Below are 23,507 nucleotides of genomic sequence, written 5' to 3'. Positions count from 1 at the left end.
CCATTACTCAAAATCTGTACTCAGTCAGCAGTCCTAATACTGAGGACATCTTTACATCAAACAAAGGATGGGTAGGCAAGTCTAGGTATTTTCCTCCATGTATCGATTGCATTGGATATAAAACATTGTTTTAAGTCATTTTTTGCCGAAATGTGCCTTCAACAGAAAATGTATTTATGTATCTATTAATATGTTCAAGGTAAACTGTATCTGGTCAATTCGTAGCAGTGATGAAAAGGAGCGGACCCAAATAACATGAGGCATCACATTCAATGTGTTTCTCATTTTAAATATGACAGTTATCACAATGCTGACTACATTTTATAAGTAAATACTGAAAGAGATATGACAGAACATCCTTGTTATTTTCATGGTTTGTAGTTTATTCCATTACAGGCAGGGCAGTGAGGGGGAGGGATTAAATACATTCTCATTGTGGGGCAGGAAAGGAGGGGAAGCAAACCAGGTAAACATGGACAAGACATAGTTGAATTATTCTTCTTTCAATATAGACCAATTTGTAAATCTGCCGATAGTTTGAATAAATAACTTTCAGATGAACATTTCTTTCTCTACACGTCAATACTGATATCTTTTAATATACTCATTATCTCCTTATTGTTATATAGTTGTTTTCTACATGATTCTATTGGAATTCATCTTTTTTTTAAACATCTGCATACATAATTACACATAGGACATGGTGCTGTACACATCATGGTGGAAAGTATTATAGTGCTTTCTTTCAGCAGTGTTTTAGTGTATGACTGTAGGAAATTGCTGGTCCAACCTTGGTATGAGTCTACTGGGACTGGCAGAATGATGCGAGTAGTGTCAGACTGTAAACTGTCTGAAACTGTCAACGGTGGGTAATCACTGCAATCTTAATCCAAATAGAGAGATTGGGCAGATCATTATGGTGACTCCAGGCGTGATGGTGTTGCTGCGGAGGTGACTGTAAGTAGGCCGTCCGCCTGCAGCATGTATCACTACTATGAAACATTTGTAAAAAGAGAATATTGTCACGATGCCATGGCAGACTGTCAAATACTTTTCCACTCGGACAGAAAAAAAGCGATAATATATAACTCCTTACGTTTGGGGAAGTCTAAAAAGTTACCCACACTGTCCCAAAAAACTAAGATAAAAACTACTGACATCAAACCAATCTGTTGCAAGAGCAATAAGGATAATAATACCATCAAATATAGCAATAAAAGTGATAAAAACATTAACGGTAATAAATAATGCAAATTGTTAGCCACCTGTTACATCCAGAGTGTTATGGAGGATCAAATGCCAAGTACAGTATTTATCATTGGCAAACTGAATGTTGGAGGCCATTCATTTAGTCCAGCTTCAGGGGTGATGCAGATGAACCACATTAAAGAAAAACACCTTGACGTCAAGGATGACTGAGAGCACCTTGAGAACAAGAGCGATGATATCCTGTGATTGAAACAGTTTGGTCCTGTATGGTAAACCATGCCTTTCATAAGCTTTTTTTTTAATGTTTGAGTTGACATTTGTTTTCATTTCTGGTCATGTTTAGAGCTTATCTACTGTGATTTAATGATAAGATTTGTTCTATTTCGGGCATGCTACTCTGAAGTGCATAAAGCATGCAGACCCTGACCTGGGCACTTTGCTAAGAGCTCTGCAAAGAGTAAGGTACATAAGACGACTAATATAAAGTTCATTATTGTTTCAAACCCAGGTTCACAGGCTATGTTTTCCAAATGAAAGCCACGGCAGTGTTAAGGTCAGGATGGCATCTTTTCTGTGGTGTTGCTTTGTAACAGTCTACATGGGAACCAACAGAATGGGAAGGAGATAATTAATTACTCTTAAGTTTAAATAAAGCAATATCCATATACATATACAAAACTACATCTCAAATACATTTGGCAATATAATGTATTAACTTTTTGGCAAAGGGGGGTACAATTGAGCGGTTTGAAGTGTGCAAGAGTATCCAAATGTCAATCTAAGTGGCTTATTGACAATTTCTCTTTAAAAATAAAGAAGAAAAAAAAAAAACTTCATGCACAATAAAAATAACCAAAAGACTCAAAAACATCCATAAGCATCTGTAATAACTTTGTCACAATCACTACATTTCTTAAGACACATGAATTCTCACCAATGTAACACACTTCAAAGTCAATGCTTGAAAAGACCTGAGGAACATTTTATAATGTCTTCTCACTTATATTGATTTACGAATATGTCCATCTTCACATTCCTGATATGAAAAAAATAAAAATTAAATAAAAGCTGATAAAGTTTCCGGAGCGGCTGAGGGTGCAGAAGGCTGCACAGTACATCAACCCAGGTGATGTGCCTATGCTAACCTCTTCTACAGTGTTAGTTTTTGAATCCCTGCTCAGTTAAGTATTCTCCCTTTGATTTTGTTATTTCGGGGAATGATGTAATGCTGACGCGTCCCTATGTGGGTGAGACAACATGTTTTGGAATGGCATTGTGAAGCTACAGTTATTTATATTCACCCAATAGCAGTACAGCCCCCTGGCATGCAGAGAGGTCTCTTTTTTTCTTAGTCATTGCAATTGTGAGAAAATGCTATAAACACCTGAAAAATGGGAATAGTTTCTCAATTGTTTCAATTGGTCAGTCAAGTTCTGTCATAGGATCTCTGATGAGTGACTGCATTCCATCGCATGCTTGTACTGTGATATGTTTTACATCTTGGATGACTGCACCTCTCCATTTAGAGCAAAGGACATAGCACACTACACCATGGATGCTAGTGTGTTCTCTTCAGGAAGGTGGCAAGGGCTAGATGTTCGTAGGGAGTGCATGGCTGGCAGGACGCCCTCGCCTGGGGAAAGGTCGTTGAGCTCCTCAGACGACGAAAGAGGGAAGGAAGGGGACAGAGAGATGCCTGAGGAGGGGTCAGCAGATCCAGCAAAAGTGCGTGGAGGCTTGGGGACTAAGTTAGGCTCCATTGTTGCTCTGGCAAGAAGTTGTTTGTCATCCAACAGCTGTCCATCTACGAGACACTCCCCGTGCCCAAAGGAGCCCCGGCCAGACTCTGACTCCCCATCTGATAGCTCCAGAGGCGGGGAGCAGCTGCCGTCCAGTCTGAAAAGAGAGTCTAAGTACTGGGCGAACTCCAGCACCGCCTGGCTGGGGTTTCCATTGGACAGTTGGGGGGGAGGACTAGAAGCTGCCGGTCTGGATCCCGCACTAAACTGTTTATCTGCCGTCTCCCAATCTTCATTTTCTCTAGAGTCAATGTTTGGGCTAAGGGGAGCGTTAGGAGTGCTCCCTGGATCGTAGACACCAGGCATCTGTTGGTGGTCCCCATCAGGAAGCATTTTTCGGTTGGTGTTAGGCTCCGTCTGAAAAGGCTGAGCCGTGACGCTCTGGTTTAGCAGAGCTGGGGAATCATGTCCACTGCTGCGGGGGGTAGCGGGGGACAGACGCATGGGGTACTCTGGGGTGGATCTGGAGTCCATTGGGGTAAAGAAAGGCCCGACCTGTCCCATGTGCTCTGGTGTGTCCGGACAGAGGCAGTCGGCAGCCAGGAGTTCAGTGCGGGAGCTGAGAGACGGGTTCTCCTCGGGGATCGGGGCATCCAAAGAGAACGGCAGGCCACACAGCATTGGTGAACCCCTAAGGGCAGCAGAGGAGCGTCGGGAATCCAGACTGTAGAGGGATTCGGCGTCTGAGAGACTCTCCATGAGAGCTAAAGGTGCTTTGCGGTCCCTCAGCTCCACTGTCAGGCGCTCCCGTGCTCCACGCAGCACTACAGGAACTGGGGGAGGAGGGCACTCAGCGAAACCATCCAGCGATATTTCAGACTGGGCACACGAACTAGAGGAGAGTAGAAAAGGGGTTGCAGAGTAGTGACATGACAGGAGGGGAGAGGGGATCCAAAACACAAGACAGACATGGAAAAAGGGTCAAGACAACTTAAAGGAGGGAAAAACGGGAAGTGTTAGTAACCACACGTATCTAGATTCTACAGATTAGGTGAACACTACCAAAACACTACATAAATGAAAGGAAGAACAGACAAAGGAGAGACTGGGAGTGTATTCTAGTGCTCTTATATTAGCATCTAATACAGAGTGGGTGCAATCATATTCAACCATCACAACCAGGAGTTAACAGTGACGTTGGACAGGGGTTATAGCAGAGAGGGCGAGGTGGGAACTGAATAATACCATAAGTTGCAACTGCTCTGTGGTCAGACAGCGTGCATGCGTGCATGAGAGAAGGGAGCACATTATGCAAAATTAATAGCATGCTTTTCTTACCGTAGAAATGTTTTTTGTCTGTTTTTTTTTAACCAAACAAAACAGAAGCGATGATTTTGAGAAAACAATAAAGTAGCAGTTAGTAGCAGTAGTAGTGTAAAGTATTGCCTAGAAAGTTAAAATAAAATTAGACATGTCCCCATGATTATTCCTGCAGTTTAATAAGAGTTTTTCTCCAGTATATCTTAAGAGGGGAAAATGATTATACAGAGGATAGAAGAAGAAAAAGTACACCCACAGTGGTGCCTGATGTACTAACCGAACACTACTGTTCCTGCGGTGGTGGGTTGTAGGCGTCGGCTGCTGAGTTTTTGATGTATCCACGAACATGCTCTCTGGGTTCAAGTCCACTTCTGTGGGGCTCACCATGATCTTTGCTGCTGAGAGCAAAGCTGTTTTCCCTTTGTTGTAGTTCTCCAGAACCTGTCACAAGAACAAAGGGTACACAGATACGTGACTTGAGAGATAAAGGTACGATGAGAGCAAGAGAGCAGGGAAGATACGCACTGACAATCAACATGAACAGAACTAAAATTGCTTACGAAAGGCCCAGTTCTAACTGAAAAGAACATATATCTCCTCCCTAATTTATGTTTCAATTATATAATTCTGCTATACTCAATTTATAAAAATCCGAAGGATTTTACCTGCCTGTTCATTTTTTTCTACGCGTTCAAAAAAGAATGGATGCAGAGGAATCCGTTGAACTGACACCCGATAGAAATAAGTTACATTTTTTATTTCTACTATATTTAAAAATATATACATATTATCCACGGACCATAAACACTTTTGGTATCAACACACTCCCAAATGCTGGTTGCAAAGTTAGTTATTCGGACCACACTCTGTAAGATTATCATGGTTTTCTATTGTCACAAGAAACACCTTTATCTATATTTAACTGCTGATATGATGCCATCTATTATTATGGTGTTAAAAAAGAAAAGTGTGGTTCTGATAAATGTGCAATCTAACGGTGAGCTTACACCTACTCCGACTGACATTAAACACCTACAATGGAGTCATAATGCCCAAGCAAAAACTATACAAGACTTTGACGTAGTAAACCATAAGAGAAAAGTATAGGCAACTTCAAAACATACTAAATAATATTTTCCACAAAATCTGACTCTGGTGTGTTAATTGTTAAAGTGTGACGAAAACAAACACACAACGGCAAATCACATCAACACACAATTGCATGTATTTGGTTAACTTTAATGAGTTAAAACACTTGGTGTAAAAACATAAAAAACATGTGGAACACATGAGAACACAAAAACATACAAGTGATGGAACAATGGAACATAAAATGACAAAACAAACTGAAAATGGATGTAAACAAAGACAACAAATCACAGGGAAGCATGCTCGTTAAGTTAAAAATGGCAACATAACAATGTTTGGGTTGTGTAGATGGTTATGGACCACAAATGAAAACATGACGATGTTACATGAGTGAGTGTGAGCAATGACACATGAGAACAACATTGCTGAAAGTGATCAACTACAGCAAATATTTGGCACGCACACATTCAAACACTTCACCTGCACTATAGGCACTATGACAACAAAAACTAAAATAAATCAAAGCATGAGACTGCAGAGCAGGAGAGAAGTTTATACTCTGAGTTTTAAATGATGTAATGTACTGCAACCCCTTCAGCCGTATATTCACATCACATATATCATTTATAAAAGCACATGTATGCATAGTAATATGAAATGGATGGTTGAGAATACGATTCCAGTTGCCATTTTTTTTATGTAAGGCCCCAAATTGTTCTTCACATACACACACACACACACACACACGTTCAGCCCTGTTACTCAAGCGGCTGCTGATTGACAGTTCCTTGAAGGGATTATGATTGAGGAAAGGCTGAATATGTGCTTTCAAAAGGCAAAAAGAGAAGTGAGAAGAAGAGCTGCAGCCCCTGAAAAACCCAGCCAATAAGGAAGAAAGAGCAGTTCATGTGGAAGAAATTAGGTTACATAGAAACTTTATGAATACAAAGGAAACGTGTTAACTGGAGGAAAAGGGTTGGCAAGTTCATGCACACAGCACTTGACCAAATGTACTGTAGCTGTGCAAGGAATGGAAATAATTGAAGGGTTGATATGAGGAAACCTAGATTATGAATCTCATTAAATAGAAGAATATTGTACACATAGTTGTAAAAGACTCATTTTAACTACGTTTTTAAGGTGTTACATATTATTTTATGGTAACATACTCCTTTGACCTGTGATGTATACCAGGGACTACTTATTGACAATATCACCCCAGCACCTCGCTGTTGTGAACGCACATTTCTGGTTCCAACTTACTTTGTCAGTTGTTAACATTCTTTGAGGTTCTTCTCCACATTTCTACTTTCCTGGAACACCCTTTAACACAAAACAGGGAACTTGCCTGGACTTGCAGCACCCAGGAACCAGTTGTTATATTGTGGAAAGAGCAAAAGGAAGTCTATGTAACAAGAGGAAACATGTTGCCAACTTTCCATCTTTTCTCAACTGTTAAAGCAGTTGAGCTGCTTTGCATCTGAGACTTGATTGCCTTCTCTTAGTGGAATAACTGGCAGGCTCTATACACCTCTTCTCTTACAAGAAGGCTTTTCACTAAGGACTATCACAACATTCTGAGCTTTAACATCAGGCAAACTCTTTCTCTTAATAAACCTCAAGAACACATTAGTCTGGCCATTTAGTCACAGTATTAATAGCAAGACTGGCAGTTTCTAAGTCTTTTACGATGAATAATTCCTTAAACAGAAACAACTGCTTTGATAAATGTGTTGTGTATAGCGGCTAATGGAGGCCACGACTAATACAGAGTGTCTATACAACAGTATCAGAGGGAGTGTTTGGCATGTGTAAACTGCGGACTTCTGGTTTCTGCGAAGAGCCATGTGATACAACCATTTTAAGAGGAGGATCTTCTATCTGAGAACTGTTTGTCTCATGAGATGGCATTTCAGAAACGGGAGCAGCAATCATATCTGCATAAGGGTTAAAGTCGGATAGGATCAATTGGGTTTGAGGAGGAATGCTGTGTGCTCCTGAGTGAGAGTTGGAGGGACTGTTAGAGATTTGGGGGACAGACACCGAAACAGGCTCTGAGGCAGAAGTACAGTCTGATAGAGAAAGAGGAGGAGGAGGAGGAGGAAGAAAAGACTCAGCATCGGCAGTCACAGGGACAGCTTCAGTTTCTTTGAGGGACTCAGCGCAAGACGGGTCTTTGTGGGTAGGAGAGGACGAATTAGAGGGAACAGGACTCAAGTTTAGCGAGGTTTGCGAGGTTTTGAACGCAGTGGAAATGCAGCTGGGTTGATGCACTTCAGGCTCCTCTGGTTCACAGTTTTCCTGCTCAGACTGGGCACAAAATGGTTCCAGTACCTGCAGAAACACCAGAGGTATCATACTACAGACTACGCACAGCAGCTGACACAATATCATCCATTCAGAGATATACTGACACAAAGCCACAAAGTCCAATGAAAAACCAAGTAAGAAGAGAATCAGAAAGGAACAGATGTACAACTTCAGCAACAATAATAACAGTGAGACAGTCACATGCAAACATACACATTGATACCCTGTAATCAAAGCAGATGTTCAATGCCCTTGTATCTCACATTAAGAAAGACCACCATAGAGAACACCATAACACCAGGAGGGAGAAGTTTCCATGCTTTGAAACTAGAAGAAAACACATGGTGCGGTAAGTTAATGAAGGGCCACATGCACACATTTGACCATAGAGTCGGGTTCAATCTTCCAAAACCCTGATGAAGATTTGTATTCTGTCTTTGCAAAAGTGTGGTTTTTGAGTGAAAATAATCACGACAACGTATTCAACAATTGTTTTTTTGATTGCAGCAATGTTCAATCATGAGATGGGTTGGTTTAAAGGCCAGGAAAGGATAACTGTATGTTCAAGCTTTCTGAAAGCATTCTAGTGAAGGTTTTACCAAACCTACAAAAAGGATCTATGTTGCATTTCTAAAATCAAAGTCCATTTGGGACTACCTACTCAATGAATCCAAATACTGTGATTGTTAAATATCTGTTTCTCACGCTGCTCTAGTCAAACTACAGCTTCAGGATGCACTTATCTTTGCTGTTGGTACACCATAAGGTGAACCCGAACAGCAAATATAATTGTACAATTTGTTTAAAAATAAATATATATGGGATTTAAGAAAGAAGTTATATTTCTGTTGCTTGCCTGTAGTTTAAGGGAGAAAATGTAATTTTTAAAAGGCGTATCCCCTTAATTAACATGTGTTAGCATACACATAATTACATTTCACATTTATTTATCATCCAGCAACCCAGTGTGGAAAATCAGAACCAACATTATTTGTGTTAGTATACCACAATTTCAACTCCCCTGCCGAATCCATCTGCATGCACCCAGATAAAACAGACCTTGTTGAGCCCCTCCATCACCATGTGCGGCATGTGCTCATTGAGCATGGCGGGTGATATGATGACCTCATCGAAGGCCTTGTTGTCTCCCCACAGAGCTGAGTATGTTGGCTCCTCCTGGCCACAGCTAAAGAGCGGAAAGAGAGAGTCTGTCAATCATGATGAAGTGAACACGCATGTAGATTTTGCAACAGTCTGCCTCAGTAACCATATGGGAGAAGCATAATCGAGGCTATGACATCAGTGAGTAGAACATTATGTGACAGACTTCAGAAAGTGAGCTCATCTAAGAAACAAGAACATACTCCAAAGATGGGGCTAAAAGCTCACTTGCTGCATATGGCCAACTAATAATTATTTCCCAAAACAGTAAAAAAGGGGACAAATAATTGTTCAGTATCTTCATTGCAGTGTGCTTTTAAAAACCATCAGACATTTAAAAAAAAAGGACACGAGGACGGCATCTCGCTGGCATCGTGAGATCAAAACCTGATCAAACCAATTCTGCCTCGTGGTTTTGCGTCATCTTGTAAAAGATGGTTAAAGATTTGAAGGCTATTTGCTTTTGTGTCTTCGTCAGATACATACAGCATCATTGCATTAGCAGTAAACTACTACAGGCAAGAGATCAGATTGTGGCATCTCGATGGACTCTATTTGAGGTAATTGGCTTTCAGTGTTGGTCAGCAATGCAACCATAAGTTACCTTTGATTGTGTTATAGTAGCCACCATCACTGAGTGTTATCAAACATGACAACTGAAATGATCTCTTTTAAAAAGTTATTACCATCCCTTATACTTTTTAAGATGGAGAATCCATCTGTTAATATCCATCAGCTCATAAGATCCCTCTAAAGTATTCTGGCCCTGGATAAGAGACCGGCTGATGCAGCATGCTTGATACCTGTGTCTTACAGAATCAACATCAAAATGTCTTCTAATCTAAAGAGTTATATTTCCCACATAGTACAGAACTAATAACACCACGTACAAATAAAAAATGTAGTGATAGGAAGATTAAATAAAACATCACAGCCCAGCAGAGAGAGCAGATAGAAAGCCAGGGGAGTGCTGCGTGACACACTCTAAGCCCACACTGTCCCCAGTATGCAGTGTACACCTTTTCCCACTGAGCTGCCAGCTCTTTTATTTCATAGGTCTAAAAAATATATTTAAATTTGCTTTGTGTCCACACCTCAGATATAAAACCATTTGTGTGGTGTGGCCAACACATTACATTTTTGGACAAAGACAATTTAAATGTCAATACCGCGCAACTGAATCTCATACAGGTAAAACAGTAGCAACATTTGTATGTACATAATTAGTTTAAGCTACAGACAGCTTTCCAATCAGTTTCCTCACCATGCCTCTGGAGGATGGTTGTGCACCACATGGATGATCCTACCGGGAGGGTAGAGGGGGGTGGAGGCTGAAAGGGCAATGCTGAGATCACTGGGGTGGAGCCACAGGCGACTGCTGGGAGGCGCTGCTGGCTGAGACTGAGGATCGTCATCCTCCACTGGAAGCTCTGATTTCGGGATGCATTTGGTGCCTCCCGCAATGATCCTCCACTGAAGCAAAGAAAAACGGGTTATGCAACATAACATCTGAATCTAAATATATCTTCAGTACATTGGATGTGTTTCTGCAGCAGCCAGGGGTTAACTCAATGATGCTTTAATTACAGCAGAGATACTGAGACTGCAGTGTTGTGAGAGGCTGTGTGAAAGCCTGCAGTATATTTCAATCAGCCATGCAGAACTTGGAAACAACGTTATTATTCATTAGTATTTGAACTGTCGAGTTGTTTTCATTCAAATGTCCATAAAGCTGTCCCCAAATCTACTATTACTAAGTAGGGGTTACAAGTTAATACTACAACAGGCCTTTATATCCATTTTTCATCCTCTACAACAGGGTCAGAAGAAGTCACCTTAGGCTTGTTACTTTTCTGCAGGACTTCCAGAAGGTGGCGTCGGAAACCCTCCAGTTGTGACAGGCCCAGCCTATGAGAGAGCAGCAGCAGAATTGTTGTAAGCATGCAGCAAAGTGAAATTAAACACAGAATTCTGCACATAGTAGAAGAGATACCTTGGTACCAGGTCTTTTCCTAATACCACAGATGTGACGAACTCTTTTGAGTACTCCATGGCATCCTCACTGTGTAAATAAGAGAAAGAAACACTTTAATTATGTAAACAGGACATGTGGAGAGAGTAAAGCTGCCTTTACATGTACGGTCACTTTCTATTTGCTCAGCACTATGTAGGGCGTAAAACTGAGGTTAAGGCAGCCAGGCGGTTTTGTCTCCATGGTAGCGTGTCCTATTTGCCTTGGTGGCTTCTGGCTGTCACACACAGCTGTTATCTCATTGGTGAGGCTTTGAAAGGTCAGCGGCAACTGAAGTCAGAGTTGAAATAATGTGACTCAAGGATAACGCTTCCACCTAGCAGGGCGGTGCCTCTCTCCCCGTAGGTAAACATTGGCACAGCCAGCGCATCATGTGAAGGCAGCTCTCTGCACACATTTCCAACTCGCACTAAAGAACATTTCTTTATAATAGTTTCTTCATAATATTATTTTCTGACCATATCCACACAAAGGCTCACTCCTGCAAGTGCATTTTAGTCTGGTTGATACAATACTGATAATGATGGACAGAAAATAAGCAAGAGAACAATATAACAAAATCACGACCGAAACCACAGAAAAAAAAGGAAACCCTGCGCGCAGAATAATGCGTCACACCATTAACAGGTGCATTTCTAAAATAAGGCATCGAAGTGTGATCTCACAGACTGAAAATGACACGATTGATTGGGCCTGAAAAACAGGTTTACGTGATACTGCTTTTAAAATAGGACAGTTGAGAACAAGTGTATAATTGATAAACACAAGAAGACCATAACAATGATTGCTTGGAAATATATGGCTCTTGATCGATGCACATGAAAGACATAGCTGAGAACAAAACATGTCCACAGCCAGAAAGCACAATGTAACTGTGGTGAACAATAGCAGATGTTTGCCTTCATGGGTTAATAACTTCAAAAAGGTTTCCTGGTCTGATTATTTAAAGCTGTACCACTATAACTACACCTTCAGTACGTGGTCACAAAGCATGAGTCATTTCCGTACTGTAATGTTGTGACCCCTTGTGTCCTGTATGAAAGCTGCTAGATTTGTTGGGTTGTATTCAATCTTTACTTTTATTGTGTCGGATGACTTGTAGCTTCTGATCAAAGTCTGAAACATTTACTTCTATTAACTTTAATAAACCACCACAAGTGCACTACATTATTTAGTTATCTCTTGGTACAGACTCCTTTCCTGCACGTTTGCATAGCAAACAGTTAAACACTGCAGCCAGCTGTATGGCAAGGTGTGAGAAAGCGCTCAAGTGTAGCCACACAAAATGCTAATGAACTCTAAACAGTTTCGACAAAAATAAACTATTCTGAAATTGCAAAGCACAGCTTGTGCGTACATGTCCAAAAACTTTTTTTGGTCTCTGGCAAACTAGTAGACTAGTTTTACATAAACATACAATGCATTTTGCAAGCCAATTCTGTGTGACACTTCTAGTCAATAAACTCAGCGTTTTAAATGAGGTGGTCAAATAAGGAAAAATGTATCTTTTAAAACTAAACAATATTGTATGTACAGAAGCAAATACAGTAATAGAGTTTCATTCCAGGGGACCTTTGTTGCAGGTGATAACCCCCGCATGATCCCCCTTGTTCCCGGTCTGCCTTTATAGATTGTCAAATAAAGCAAAAATTACAACAACAAAATCATAATCCCTTACACCATCGTGTTTAGGCTTCAGTGTAAACAAAGCAAGGGGCCATTTCTGATCAACTGATCATTTTGATTTCTATAGAGCAAAATAACTATTATAGGTGTGGTATCACTCTTTGGACTCTTTGCAGGCAGCTCTTCCCACCAATATCACTGACACTGGGGAGAAGAGGTGCCCTGCAAAAGAGCCCAAAGATATTAAAATACAATACCCGGCCCAGATACAGCCTGTTCACACTGCTGCCATCAGGAAGGCGATACAGAAGGATCCGCTGTCTTACCACCAGAGTACAGGAAAACGTTTTTATTCAGGTTAAGACTCCTAAACTCATCCTTTACGCTATAACACAACATTTATATTTTCCTTGTTTTGCTTTTTTTTATTGAGCAAATGGGAACATAACTGCACAACCCTGTTGCACAATGTCAATGCATTATCCTTACATTCTTGTATTCTGTGGTTGGACAGTAATGTATATTTGGACAGCTTTGGACCTAGGTTTCAGTAAACAAGTGGAGAGTGTATAACCTGTGATTGCAGACTGGTATGAAACATTATAAGCAGGGGTGCACATAACTTCTTTAGTGAGTTACTCAGATGAGTACCAGGAGACAGCGTTTGGTACTCACCCCACACGAAGCGTGGTCCTCCTCAGTGTCTCCTTCACTGTCCTCTATTTATACTTCTTGCATGCTAGATGATGAAGATGCACCTCCCTGTCTCTTTTTAAGCCTCCGATTTGCTCTTTTCAAAACTTGTTGGAAAAACTGTGAAGTCCTTGCATTTCCTGAGGCCAAGTTGGAGGATCAAATACTAAGAAATTATCACATGACTTGAAGTCATATCTGATTTCAGATGTGGGAAGTTACGAAGTACACTTCTTCAAGTACTCTACTTAAGTACAATTTTGAGATATTTGTACTTTACTTGACTTTGATCTAATTTGTAAAAATTAGCTGCACCTTTACCAGCTTTGAGAACACTTTTTAATGATCAATCATTACAAAACATATCATATATACCAATCTGCACAATGACTACTTTTACTTTTGGTACTTTAACTATATTTTGATGATAATACTTTTCTAATTTTACTTGAGTAACATTTTGAATGCAGGACTTTTATTGTAACAGAGTAACACACTGGTACTTCTACTTTTACTCAAGTACAAGATCTGAGTACTTCGCCCACCTCTGTCTGATTTCAAACTCTTCCATAACACCCTGAGGAAGTTTGCAACTGTGTGTTTTACTGCACTTTGTTGTAAATCAAACTGCAGCAGCTTGACCACAGAGCGTGAACGTTGTGATCAGCTGATTTTGCGCAGTTCTCCAGTGGGTGCGCGGGGCACAGAATGTGCTCAGGGGAGTCTCCCACTGTAGCCAGTTGGCGGAGATTTGGCACAATTCTGTTGTTCATACCGACGATAACCCTGTCTGTGCACACGGCGACCAACTCTGTTGTCCGGTGATCTAAGCCTCTGCCTCCTGTAAGCTTCACAGGTCCGTCGGTTATGTCCTGCGCGGCTCGGCCAGCACCCAGTTCAGTCAGTCACAGAAAGTCCGAGGAGTTTTTGCAGGGAGCGAAACGGCAACGTAGCTGCTTAATGTCTTTGGTTTACTCCATTGACTGTTGACAAGAAACACGTGTAGACGAAATATGTGTTTTGTTTAGATGTTTTGAGGTACGCAAAGGCGCGTAGTGACACAAGTGACGTTACGCAATTCAGATTTTTGCCGCGCATGCGTACCTGTGTACCAGTTATGTGCACCCCTGATTATAAACATGGAATGTATGCATTCATTTGGCAAACAGGCTTTAAAAGACTTCTTTCACAATGTAATTGAACAGAATGACCTGATTTTGTTTTGTATAGTCACTTGCACTTCCTACAAACACTCCGGGATGAGCTTACCTAAAAAGGCCACCAGGTGGAGAGTAAGAGTAGCAGTGCAGTGTGGGATACTGAGGTCTCAGCAGGAAGGAGAGGATAGCAGCAGTGCCTGCACCAAGAGAGTGCCCGACTATCACCAGCCCATAGTGCATGGTGCCCTTGTTCTGAGTGAGAAAGCCAGAGTCATTACACTCATAAAGCACAACAGTAGTGTTAACACATCCAGAGAACAGAGGCACAAAAGGTTAATTATTGAGCCGGCCATTCTTTATAGGGTATATTAGAGTCGTGTACCAAGTCTCTTCCAAAGGCTTGGGATAAGATCATTTCCTGCTCCAGTTTCTTCTTAATGTATTCTGCTGAGAAAACCATCCCCTGAGAGGGAAAAGAAAGAGAAAGGGATTAAGTGGAGGAGAGGATGGAAAAAGACACACAATTGTGGACAAAAAGTCTCCTTCAAAATGTATTATTAAAAAGAGCCATAACAAGCAGTTATTTTGATTAACAACTCAAATAACCTTTGGATTCTGGGACGATGTTACGTGTTGGAAGTGATTGAGAACAGAGATACTTAAAGAGGAAACATCTCATGGTTTAAAGTAATGTATTGTAGGTGATTTTAATACAGTAATCTCTGACCTTGTGGCCAAGCCAGGTCCCGTGCTGCTCCTCTACGGGCAAACGCTCAGAATCCCCCGTCAGATCCGTCAAGGCGTCCTGATACACACAATAGAAATGAATTCTACAAAAGACGGCATGAAGCAGAGAACACAGGTGGAGGTACTAAAAAAAAAGGGGAATATCGACAGAGAAAGCTAAAATCTTACAAAAGTGCACACATTAGACAAAAGACTTACAAACACCATTCATAAGATTCAAACTGGATTATTTTTGGTTATACTTTAATAAGTGTACCTAAGCAGCTGTAGCAAGAGCTATAAGACCATGAAGCATGAGTGTATGCCTTTATGTCAGCCTTAATTTAATCATTTTTGTCAAGTTCTTTTTTTGGCTACTGTGTTACTTAATGGGTGGAGAACCACAGCACAAGTGTTTCTTATCTTGATATTATGTGTCAGGTGTGATTTTGTCTTGAGCTCTACAGATTTGATATATTCAAAAGCACATTTCAAATCCTTCTCTAATCTTTGTATTCTACTATATTTGTGTTTTCTACGCGTACAGCCGCTACCTGTTTTGAATGGTTGAGAGCAGATCATCAGAAATCAACAGAAATAGTAGTAATTTTCCTCTTGAAAATATGTTTTGCCTTTTTTACAAGGCGGCCGTGAGTAATCTCTTTCCTGTAGGTTCAGTTCAGGTCTTACAGCACTACAGGAATTCTCAAACACTTGTGGTAAAAAGTATAGGACATTTTGTTCTACAAGTGGACAGTCACGTTTCTGCTTTTTTCGTAAAAGGTGTAGGAGTTTGAGAACGCTGCATATAACTATGATAATTCCACCTGCTCTGGAGGTGTTGCTGTTGTAAAGGGAACATTTTTGTAGATAGTTGAAGAGACATTATTGTAAAATCAAGAAAAGAAAGCGTAAACTAACCTTTGGAGACAGGGTTCCTCTGATACTGATTACAACTTTCTTTTTCGCATGGTCCACTGCCACAAAAAACGGTGTTTCGTAAACCTGTAAGGAAGATGCAGAGCGGACAGTAAACTGTGGTGACAAAGTCAGAGGAACAGACCAATTCTAGCTCGTTCCACTTTCATGCCAGCAAACAGAGTCCTTCCTAAGTCTCTGTCATCAAACCTTTCCTAACTTGGCACGGCACCATACAAGTCACTTCATAAGTCATTTCACAATTACATTTATAGATGGAAACTTAAGAGTTCACTGAGAAAAGTTCTGCTTTAGAAATCATCATCATGAGCATGACGTGCTAATGTAAATGCTGTGGAAATTCCACATAAAACTAAATTGGATAATTGAATATCCGACAAAATTAGGAAACTATTTTAACAACAATTTGTTTCTATTTCTGTAGGAATATGAGTGCTCATTTGGATTTGAAAGTGATGGGTCTTTTCATATTAAAGGTGGGGTAGGTAAGTTTCAGAAACCGGCTCGAGATACACTTGTTGTTATATTCCATGGAATGCTCTTAACATCCCGATAGCAATGAATATCTGAAGTGCTTTGACAAAAAATCCATAAAGAAATGTCATCTGTGGAAGCCGTAATACTGTAAAAAGCACGACCAATTGGATTGCCGCCCTGTCTGTCAGCCTTCCATCTCGTGCACGCACAAATGTATCTCGTGCCCTCATTGGGCGTGCCGTAATTGGGCGTGCATTGCGCGTTCATCTGTGTTGGAGGAGGTGCTCTGTAAGGAAGTCTGAAGGAAGGGGCGGATTCTTTTCGGCTGTGTACTTTCAAATTTTAGTGCACTCGAGCCGGTTTCTGAAACTTACCTACCCCACCTTTAAGTAAACACATTTGGTTTGTGTTTACTTCGACCATCGTCTTATATAACGGAGGTAAAAACGCTTTCAAATGTTATTGTTATTAATTGCCAACAAACTTTTTTTTGTATTTGCAACCGGCAAGCCAGCTATAATTAATTGGGTCTAGATACTTTAGAGGGGCCATTTTTAGATGGCTAAAAAACATTTTGCTGCTGCCCCCGTCCACTGCAGTAAAGTGCTTTGCTCTCTGGCTGGTACTCCTGTTTGCTTCTCCAAACCAGGGGCCTAATATAACCCCACTTGATAAAAACTAAACTATCCCTTTAGTATGGGGATGCAGGAGCTTTACTAGATACAAATGTACCCAAAAGGTGGTCAAGGAAACAACCATGGATGACATACCCATCACATATGTCCCCAATTTATATATTAGTCGGTGTGGTATCATTCTTTATGATATGCGCAGGCATCTGTTATTACCAATACTGCATGTCACTGATATTGGTGGGTATCACCTACTGTAACCCATTTACCAGGATTTCAGATAGAAAAGGTATATGAAAAATCATTTCATTGGATCATTTCAACATGGATCATAATTTGACAAATGAAATGTAACTCAGTATAACGTTATCTTGGCTTTGGACAATGCTGGTAAAAGACTGATATAAATATTGAGGGCAGAAATGCAATCCTTAGGCCACCAAAGATGGCAGTCACCCCTCTTTGGCTGCACCTGAATAATCTGTCCCTGACAATCACAAACAGCCTCTGCAGAGTCCAACCCTGTCCGAGAACACACTTGACTTACTGCCGGGGGGGTGGACACAGGCTCCACATATCTCAGCAACTCAACTGGAGAGTAAAGTGTTTCCAAAACATTTTCAAATGATAGCCAAGACTACAGATTAAAGCTGTTGTATGCAGAGCTTTGTCTTTGTGTGCGGGAGAGCTTAACCATGGTGTATCATAACGTACCAAAACAGTGTATTTTGCAAAAAAGTTGTATGCTTTAACATCAAAACAAAAACAAATTGGACAAATACAAAATTAAATACAAATCCTGACACTGTTCCGCAGACATTCCTGCACACAACACATCCTTTGGCTAATTTAGGAAGTAAAACCCAACATCTCTGACTACTCTTTAGCCAACTGCCAGATTACTCACAGCATCGTGGCAGGATGTGTAGACAACCTGAACCTGCTTGAGGTCTCTGTCCAGGAAGTGTCTCCGTATGGCCAGGACATTACAGCCGCAACAGTTGTCCTCCTCAACTGTCACAGCCTGAGTCATCCGCGAGCTGGACACTGACATACAGCTGGGTATGAGAAGCAAAGATACGAAGCAAAACGGGAGAAAACATAAATACAAAAAGACAGATTTTTATGTAAAGCAGTATTTGTGACAAGAAAATTGTTGTAAACTGATGAGGTTACAGAGTCATGATCTAGTATCATAGTTCAGGCCATATGGATAAGAGAATGTGATTCATTAGACACCGCTCGTGTCAGTGAGCGAGTCCAACTAGAGTGGCATTGTCTCTGTGGATTACTACTTGGCAAGTGTTGACGCATGTGAGATTGGATCCGTTTTGAAGAGGCTCAAGGGACACAGAAGCCAAATAGATAAAAACTGTGCGGGTGAATGTTTGAGAGCTTACGGGCAGGAGCTGGCAAGGCGGCACAGCCCACAGACAGGCTTCCTCATTAAGTACATGGGCCAACCATATGCAGCCAGGGCGAAGAGCATGTAGTAACACACATCCTTGTACATGTTCATCTCGACCTGCAAGAGGGAGAGACAGGCGGGCAGACGGACACACACATGAGAACGACAGAGGGATGACAGTAATATCATGGACATACTGAGATATTCTGACATAAATGCACAATAATTGCATATAAATATACAGTACTGCAGGAAAGCTAAGGTTTTTAAAGACAGTTAACTATCAAAACAACTGCCATTAGTTGAGGAGTACAACTATTTTGCTTGTTTGGTGTGAAATGAACACAAATTAAGCTAATAGCTAAGACACATATCTAGTTTTCTTGTGAAAATTAGGGTCCTTTCTTGTGAAAAATGTGTTAGCTAGGGAGCCCTCTCTTTGTGCATTGTTTTGCAATCTTGTACATGTCTTTAAGCATTTAAAAATGTGTTTAAATGCATTGTGTATTTGTATGAGGCAGTGTTTATTTGAAAACCTGAAGTTTAACAAGACTTCACACAGGTCAACCTTCACTTTCTCATTGTATTATTCAGATAGAAACTCACCGAGTTCTTAAGGTCCAGGTATCGAGTATTACGAGTGACAGGCATTCCAGATAAGAAGGCTAAAATGTCATTGTTGCCCTTGCAAGGTAAAAAAAGGGTATGAAAGTTATTATTTTTACAAGCACAAAAATACAGACATTAATATAGTTGTATTGACAGCGATACCTGGTCCAGGATAGATGATCTCTTAGACCTCTGCCTCTGGCGGAGAAGAACCAGGCCAGCAATGATATCACTAGGCACAATGTCCAGGTCTCTGAAGAACTCTGCAAAAAGGCTGGCCACTTCTGAATACGCATCCTGGACATGAGAGCAGCAAACATCAGGAAAAGTTGGAAAAGCATAACAAAAAAAGAGAATTAAATTAAGTAGTTTCATTAAATCATGCAACCTTTGAATCAGTAATACTCAGGTTACAACTGTGAGGCCTGCAGAGCATTTCCTAATCCACAATCAAAATAAACAGTGTTTCTCAATGGGATTGTTTTTATTAAACTTTTAAACATAGCAGGGTGCGTTCAAAAAATGAGCATGAAAAAAGACTGATGGAGCATGTTTAACAAAATAAGTTACCCACGCATTTCTGTCATTTCACAATAGGGGCCCCTGGGTAGAGTGAGTTAATTATCATAGTTCATGGGCTTTGGACTTGATACGATACTTGTTGATAACTTTAGATACATACAGTGGGGCAAAAAAGTATTTAGTCAGCCACCAATTGTGCAAGTTCTCCCACTTAAAAAGATGAGAGGCCTGTAATTTTCATCCTAGGTACACTTCAACTATGAGAGACAGAAGGGGGGGAAAGAATCCAGGAAATCACATTGTGGGATTTTTAATGAATTAATTGGTAAAATAAGTATTTGGTCACCTACAAACAAACAAGATTTCTGGCTCTCACAGACCTGTAACTTCTTCTTTAAGAGCCTCCTCTGTCCTCGACTCGTTAACTGTATTAATGGCACTTGTTTGAACTCGTTATCAGTATAAAAGACACCTGTCCACAACCTCAAACAGTCACACTCCAAACTCCACTATGGCCAAGACCAAAGAGCTGTCAAAGGACACCAGAAACAAAATTGTAGACCTGCACCAGGCTGGGAAGACTGAATCTGCAATAGGTAAGCAGCTTGGTGTGAAGAAATCAACTGTGGGAGCAATTATTAGAAAATGGAAAACATACAAGACCACTGATAATCTCCCTCGATCTGGGGCTCCACGCAAGATCTCACCCTGTGGGGTCAAAATGATCACAAGAACGGTGAGCAAAAATCCCAGAACCACACGGTCTAGTCAATGACCTGCAGAGAGCTGGGACCAAAGTAACAAAGGCTACCATCAGTAACACACTACGCCGCCAGGGACTCAAATCCTGCAGTGCCAGACGTGTCCCCCTGCTTAAGCCAGTACATGTCCAGGCCTGTCTGAAGTTTGCTAGAGAGCATTTAGATGATCCACAAGAGGATTGGGAGAATGTCATAGGGTCAGATGAAACCAAAATAGAACTTTTTGGTAAAAACTCAACTAGACGTGTTTGGAGGAGAAAGAATGCTGAGTTGCATCCAAAGAACACCATACCTACTGTGAAACATTGGGGTGGAAACATCATGCTTTGGGGCTGTTTTTCTGCAAAGGGACCAGGACGACTGATCCGTGTAAAGGAAAGAATGAATGGGGCCATGTATCGTGAGATTTTGAGTGACAACCTCCTTCCATCAGCAAGGGCATTGAAGATGAAACGTGGCTGGGTCTTTCAGCATGACAATGATCCCAAACACACCGCCCAGGCAACGAAGGAGTGGCTTCGTAAGAAGCATTTCAAGGTCCTGGAGTGGCCTAGCCAGTCTCCAGATCTCAACCCCATAGAAAATCTTTGGAGGGAGTTGAAAGTCTGTGTTGCCCAGCGACAGCCCCAAAACATCACTGCTCTAGAGGAGATCTGCATGGAGGAATGGGCCAAAATACCAGCAACAGTGTGTGAAAACCTTGTGAAGACTTACAGAAAACGTTTGACCTCTGTCATTGCCAACAAAGGGTATATAACAAAGTATTGAGATGAACTTTTGTTATTGACCAAATACTTATTTTCTACCATAATTTGCAAATAAATTCTTTCAAAATCAGACAATGTGATTTTCTGGATTTTTTTTCCTCATTTTGTCTCTCATAGTTGAAGTGTACCTAGGATGAAAATTACAGGCCTCTCTCATCTTTTTAAGTGGGAGAACTTGCACAATTGGTGGCTGACTAAATACTTTTTTGCCCCACTGTACATACTTGGACATATATATGTATGCATGTAATGTAAGGCAGTATGGCTTGTATAGCTGAGGGATATTTTTGAATGCTTCAAAGCACACTAACCTGAGGGTTTGTCTGGTCCAGTGGGTTTGTACCAGCTCACTGAGGTCAGCATGTCTTTAGACATTGAACTGCTGGCTAAAAGCTCATGGCATTCTTTCAGTTTTTTACTTTCATGACTTTAAATCTGCAGTTCAGTCTAGAGCAGGGGGGTCAATCTCAAATACACAGTGGGCCAAAATAAAAATAAATCGGTACTAGTTGAGGGCCGGACTGGTTCAATGTTTATTGCAAAACTTATTGAAATGAACTTATTGCACATATTAAACCTGGAACTAACAAAGCTTAAATTATTGCCTATAAAAACAACATTAAATAATCAGTTGCATTCATTTCTTATGGCTCTATCTGCAGCTTTTCCGGAGTCATTTCTTATGATTACATTTTTCCACAGGCCAACAACAGCTTCAAAAAAACGATTTCCCTCATAGAAAAAAACAAACATGCCCTGTTGTTGCAAGAAAAAAAGAGTGCAGAAGGAAACATTGAAACTCAGTTAGCTGCTAGTTCAAGCCAGATTCTTGGCATCTCATCTTGGGTGCAAGGTCATCAATGTTTGGAGTCAGGCTCTGAGCTGAGAAAATCCTCAGGATTGAGTGAAGGTGTGCGTGCAATATTATACCGGCGGGCCAGATCTAATAGTAATTCAAAATAATCCTGCGGGCCGAAATTAAATCCACCAAGGGCCTGATTTGGCCCCCGGGCCTTGAGTTTGACGCATGTGGTCTAGAGGATGGCAGTTAGTGGGCTTTATATGACTGCAGTTGTGCGCACTTACTTATTTTTAGTCAGCTAGTAAATTGATTTAGCCTGAAATTAAATATTTGAAATGAAATTCATATTTTATAAGAAAAGCTTAATGTTGCCAGTGAGTAGCTAAGCAGCGATCGCCTTTATGCCAATGTTGAATCATCCCGTCAGTGCTTATTTTAATGACTGGCCCACTGGACTTTATGCCTGACATATTTCTGGTTTTATTCCCGTCTGATTTACTTTACCGGCGGAGAGGAAGCGGGTAAGTGTTGTGACTCACTGATTGTGTATCCTGTGCTCTGGTGCAGCACATGAAGAACTTCAGTCTCCTGCTCCAGCTGCTGGCTTGGCCTTCCTCTAGCCTGTGTCTAATGAAGAGAAAAGGGCAAGGAGAGCTGTCAAGACTTAGTGTGAGAAACAGGTAAGATGTGCACGCCTGGATGGATGCTGTGCTTTGGTTGAGTTTTGTGTAAAGGCAAAATATGAGACAAAAAGAGAAACAGAGGAGTAAGCGCCTGTTAATACCTGAGTGTGTACGTGGTGAGGTTGCGCTGACGCCGACGGGTGGCTTTAAGTTTGACAAAAGTCCGACCCGTGGGATCAAAGGTGCACATGAGGGTAATGCAGACACTGAATATCACGAGCCAGTTGCATGCAACGATTCCTGCAAAAGAACACCAAACATCATTCACATTCAAGCATAACAAACCCCTTTTAAACTTGCTTTACAAAGAAGCTCATTTATGTCTTCATGCACTCACCCAGAGCCAAGTTTTTGGCAGTGACATCAGAGCAAGGTTGGTAATACTGGACAAGCCAAGCAATTCCCACCACAGCATATACGAGCTCCACCAAGAGAATAGCTGGAGAGAAAGAGGGAGAGGGAATAATGATCAATATCTGCCCAATCAATATAAACAGTGTTTAGATCTTAATTTAGAACCACTAGTAATCTTCACAAGCAGTGTGTCTTACCTAGCCGTATATAGATGACGTACTGCACAGCTTCCCTGGGCTGTGTGTACAGAATGCTGCCTCTCATACTCAGCCACATGATGGCGCTCTCACAGATAAGGCAGCTGACCAGGATGCCCAAGTACCCTCGGCCATGGTCCACCAGCGTCACAGAACACGACTGCTCTGAGCCGTACGGGAGGCCGAACAGAACCACGGACAAAACCACCAACCTGAGTATGAAATCAAAGGGTAAGCAAATAGATTTCCTTGTGCAGAAATCCACTGATTGTCAAAATACATGTGCACATA

General features: G+C 41.1%; 1 protein-coding gene across 4 annotated transcripts in view; it reads right to left on the bottom strand.

Moving 5' to 3' along the window:
* Positions 1–359: 359 nt before the first annotated feature.
* dagla (diacylglycerol lipase, alpha) overlaps positions 360–23,507 on the bottom strand; it is a 42,996-nt gene continuing 19,848 nt past the window's right edge. Inside the window, exons 3-21 of one of the 4 annotated variants that reach the window (XM_034217522.1) lie at positions 23,217–23,428; positions 23,003–23,104; positions 22,767–22,905; positions 22,522–22,609; positions 19,293–19,433; positions 19,128–19,205; positions 18,514–18,638; positions 18,021–18,171; positions 15,987–16,070; positions 15,067–15,144; positions 14,722–14,802; positions 14,449–14,591; positions 10,822–10,890; positions 10,664–10,736; positions 10,093–10,301; positions 8,727–8,853; positions 4,546–4,709; positions 4,287–4,304; positions 360–3,840 (exon numbers count right to left, since the gene is read on the bottom strand). In XM_034217522.1, coding sequence (XP_034073413.1) covers positions 2,754–3,840; positions 4,287–4,304; positions 4,546–4,709; positions 8,727–8,853; positions 10,093–10,301; positions 10,664–10,736; positions 10,822–10,890; positions 14,449–14,591; positions 14,722–14,802; positions 15,067–15,144; positions 15,987–16,070; positions 18,021–18,171; positions 18,514–18,638; positions 19,128–19,205; positions 19,293–19,433; positions 22,522–22,609; positions 22,767–22,905; positions 23,003–23,104; positions 23,217–23,428 — 3,169 coding nt within the window. In that variant the 3' untranslated portion in view covers positions 360–2,753. The remainder of the gene's footprint in view (positions 3,841–4,286; positions 4,305–4,545; positions 4,710–8,726; positions 8,854–10,092; positions 10,302–10,663; positions 10,737–10,821; positions 10,891–14,448; positions 14,592–14,721; positions 14,803–15,066; positions 15,145–15,986; positions 16,071–18,020; positions 18,172–18,513; positions 18,639–19,127; positions 19,206–19,292; positions 19,434–22,521; positions 22,610–22,766; positions 22,906–23,002; positions 23,105–23,216; positions 23,429–23,507) is intronic. The other 3 variants (XM_034217528.1, XM_034217536.1, XM_034217544.1) reach the window with 3 other exon arrangements.

This window comes from Gymnodraco acuticeps, unplaced genomic scaffold (assembly GCF_902827175.1).
Source record: "Gymnodraco acuticeps unplaced genomic scaffold, fGymAcu1.1, whole genome shotgun sequence".
NCBI classification, from domain to species: domain Eukaryota; kingdom Metazoa; phylum Chordata; class Actinopteri; order Perciformes; family Bathydraconidae; genus Gymnodraco; species Gymnodraco acuticeps.
Note: the sequence above shows the minus strand (reverse complement) of the source record. Positions and strands in the feature narration are given on the sequence as shown.